Below are 2,936 nucleotides of genomic sequence, written 5' to 3' on the forward strand. Positions count from 1 at the left end.
TTAGAAGGGGATGATAATCGAGGGGCACGCCTAGCCTTGGGTTGGATCAAGATGGGACAGCAGATCACTGCCACCGACCAGGGGCTCACGGTTCCATTCATGTGTTCGACACAGAATTAATGTCCCATTGCACTCCCATCGGTCGTCTACTAATTAACCCCTACCCACACAAACAAACAGAAATTTAACAATAATTATTTTTGTGTATTTATAAGGTAGTTTCAGTCACATATGAAAATTTATTTCTATAGTCAAATGATAAGAAATACATTTCACGAAGTTATCTTTTATTCACGTGTAACAAAAGCTTTAAATATACGAACTTTGGATCTTTACTTACTAAAACAAAGCAGTTATTGTGATTTGTAAATAGTAAATCCAAAAGTGAAAAAGTGTATATACGTGAAACTAAATTATATAGTTGACAAATATCTTACGTATAAACAAAAAAGTAAAAAAATTCATTAACTTATTTATTTCATAGTTTTTTATAATAAGCCAATATTAATTCAATCAGTATGTGAAATAACATTACGGTTTCATGACAATAAACATAAAATTTTATCTAGACACTAAATGAGTAAATGTACAAGAGAATACCAAAACAAATTGGTCCAATGGGTAGCTACATGGTTTCCTTACGATTGTGTGTTCGAGTTTGGTTCATAACAAATTCTTATAGTGGACTTTCAGGCAGAGGATTTCCTTTGAGTGTACCCAGATGATCGGGCTTAATTTATTGATCGTTAAAAACAAAATATACCAAAGAATAAGTGTTTCCGTATTTATTTAAAATATACATTTTCTGTCACTACCATAAGCAAGTTATTTTTTTTACCGTTTACCTTTTGATACAATCATAGGTCCCATAATTACTAACAAGCCTTTTTAGTTTTTATCACCTTTAAAAAGGTTTTGATCCTAAAAAAGAAAACAAAATCAAAAGTCAGGAATTTTAACAATTAATTAATGAAATCAGATTATCAAAAGTGTAGAACACACATGGAAACACAATAATGATGACACAATTATGATCAAATCATCTTAATCCTTAAACAAATAAAATCATAGTTTCATGATGAAGTGATGATAACCATATCACGGTTCTTGGAGTTTGATAGCTTTCTTGAATCTTTATTGGGAATCCTCACTGTAACCTACTAAACTCAGTACACTTTCTACTGCATAAAGTACAAGCACCTCATGCAGGCGGTTGATAAGGTGGTAAAAAACAACTCTGCATGGGAAACGGCACAACAAGTGTAACATTTGGATCAATATTCTGAACCATCTGACTTGTACTATCTGCATTAGTACTTGTACCACTTGTATTACCACTTATCCCACAGTTGACATAATCAAGCTTCTGTCCAAGCTGTTCCAATGCTTTCACTTGTGACCTCAAAAACTTTAAATAATTAGCAGCTTCATCAAGCATAGAAGCAGTATCCATTTTATTACCACCGGGTACCAGTTTCTGCAAAACCCTAATTCTCTCACTGATCTTCTCACGCCGCTGCCGTGCCGCCACCGTCTGTGGGTCGCTTGATATCCTCACGTTCTTCCTCTTTGGCTTCTCAGCCACCTCATCGTCTGCAAAACTCACCGGCCGGAAAGCCGCCGCACGGTATATCATCTCCTTCATCTGTGCAATCGCCTCGGAATCTGTCTCGTCGGATTCCGACGACCCTTGCCGGAAATTAATGGTGGAGGAGATGGGTCGACCCTGATCCAATCTGGGTTTCTTGGATCTTGGTGGGCCGTCTGGTTCTTTTGCAACGGATGAATTAACACTGATATTATTATTATTATTATTATTAATTTTGGTATGTGAGTTTGTGTAATCTGGGAAAATTACGGAAATGCCATCGTCATGATCTGATGACGTGTCGGCGTTGCTGTTTGTGGCGGAAAGTAAGCAATCGAGTGACTCGAAAGAGGCGGTGGTGGTGGTGAACGGGTTCAAGAAGATATTTTCGGAAGCGAACACGAAGGTTTCTTGATCGGTTTCATGTTGATGATGATTGATGTTACTAAAGGGACACCACATGTTTTTTCCCCAACTCAAATCTTCTATAATTGTAACAAAAAAAAAGTGCTCACTATTTTATCAAAATGAACAAAATTAAATAAATGGAGCAAAGATTTTGTTGGGGCAAACGATTAATCAGACCAAACAATGTCCGATGTGTATATGTTGGGGAGTGGATGCAACGAAAGAGTATAATGAGGAAATTAATGAATTAAGGAGGGTTTGTGTTTTAGCGAGGATATACCTATTGATGATTTTGTAGGTTGTGTGTGAGTATATATATGTAGAGAGAGACGAGCAATTGGGACAAGTTGGAAGTACAAAAATGGTTAGTTCCAAAAGAAATAGTTGAAAAAGATAAGGCTTTTGTAATAAAAATATATAGGTGGTGCTATTGCTACATTTGTTTATTCGTAACATTGTTATCCAATATTTTAGAAATTTTTTTTCATATAATTAGGTGAGGAAGTAATTTGTAGCTTTCAGGAGTTCTCACTAGCCAACCACCTATCACTTTGAATCATAGTTGTAAAATTCGCTAGACGAACACTATGCGACCGATTAGGGAGTTTGGTATATTCAGAGTACTAAATATAAAAAAAGTTAATTTTAAATATTATATATATGCTAAGTATCATATATAAGATGTTTTGATCAAATACGTACAAATGAAATTAACATGATAATTATGATAATCAAATATAGTAATTACATAATTAATCTATGATATAGTTACATAATTATTCTACTTATATATAATATTAATCTACTTAATTATTACAATTAGCATGTTAGTTTTATTTGTTTGTTAACTTTCCCCCATATAAAACTATACTATTATTTAGAATAAAATAAGTGAATATCAATATAAATAAAAAAAATACATTGTTTAAATACTAAATCA

The 2,936-nt window shown here is 33.8% G+C and overlaps 1 protein-coding gene across 1 annotated transcript; it reads right to left on the reverse strand.

Moving 5' to 3' along the window:
* Positions 1 to 1,003: 1,003 nt before the first annotated feature.
* On the reverse strand, positions 1,004 to 2,303 carry LOC143565338 (uncharacterized). Its single transcript, XM_077052332.1, has one exon. It carries the CDS (start codon positions 2,048 to 2,050, stop codon positions 1,202 to 1,204), a length of 849 nt encoding a protein of 282 aa, XP_076908447.1. The 5' UTR covers positions 2,051 to 2,303; the 3' UTR covers positions 1,004 to 1,201.
* Between the last annotated feature and the right edge of the window lie 633 nt (positions 2,304 to 2,936).

This window comes from Bidens hawaiensis, unplaced genomic scaffold, assembly GCF_021521415.1.
Source record: "Bidens hawaiensis isolate Kalapana, Puna unplaced genomic scaffold, B.hawaiensis_p1.1 tig00022321_1, whole genome shotgun sequence".
In the NCBI taxonomy this organism is placed as follows: domain Eukaryota; kingdom Viridiplantae; phylum Streptophyta; class Magnoliopsida; order Asterales; family Asteraceae; genus Bidens; species Bidens hawaiensis.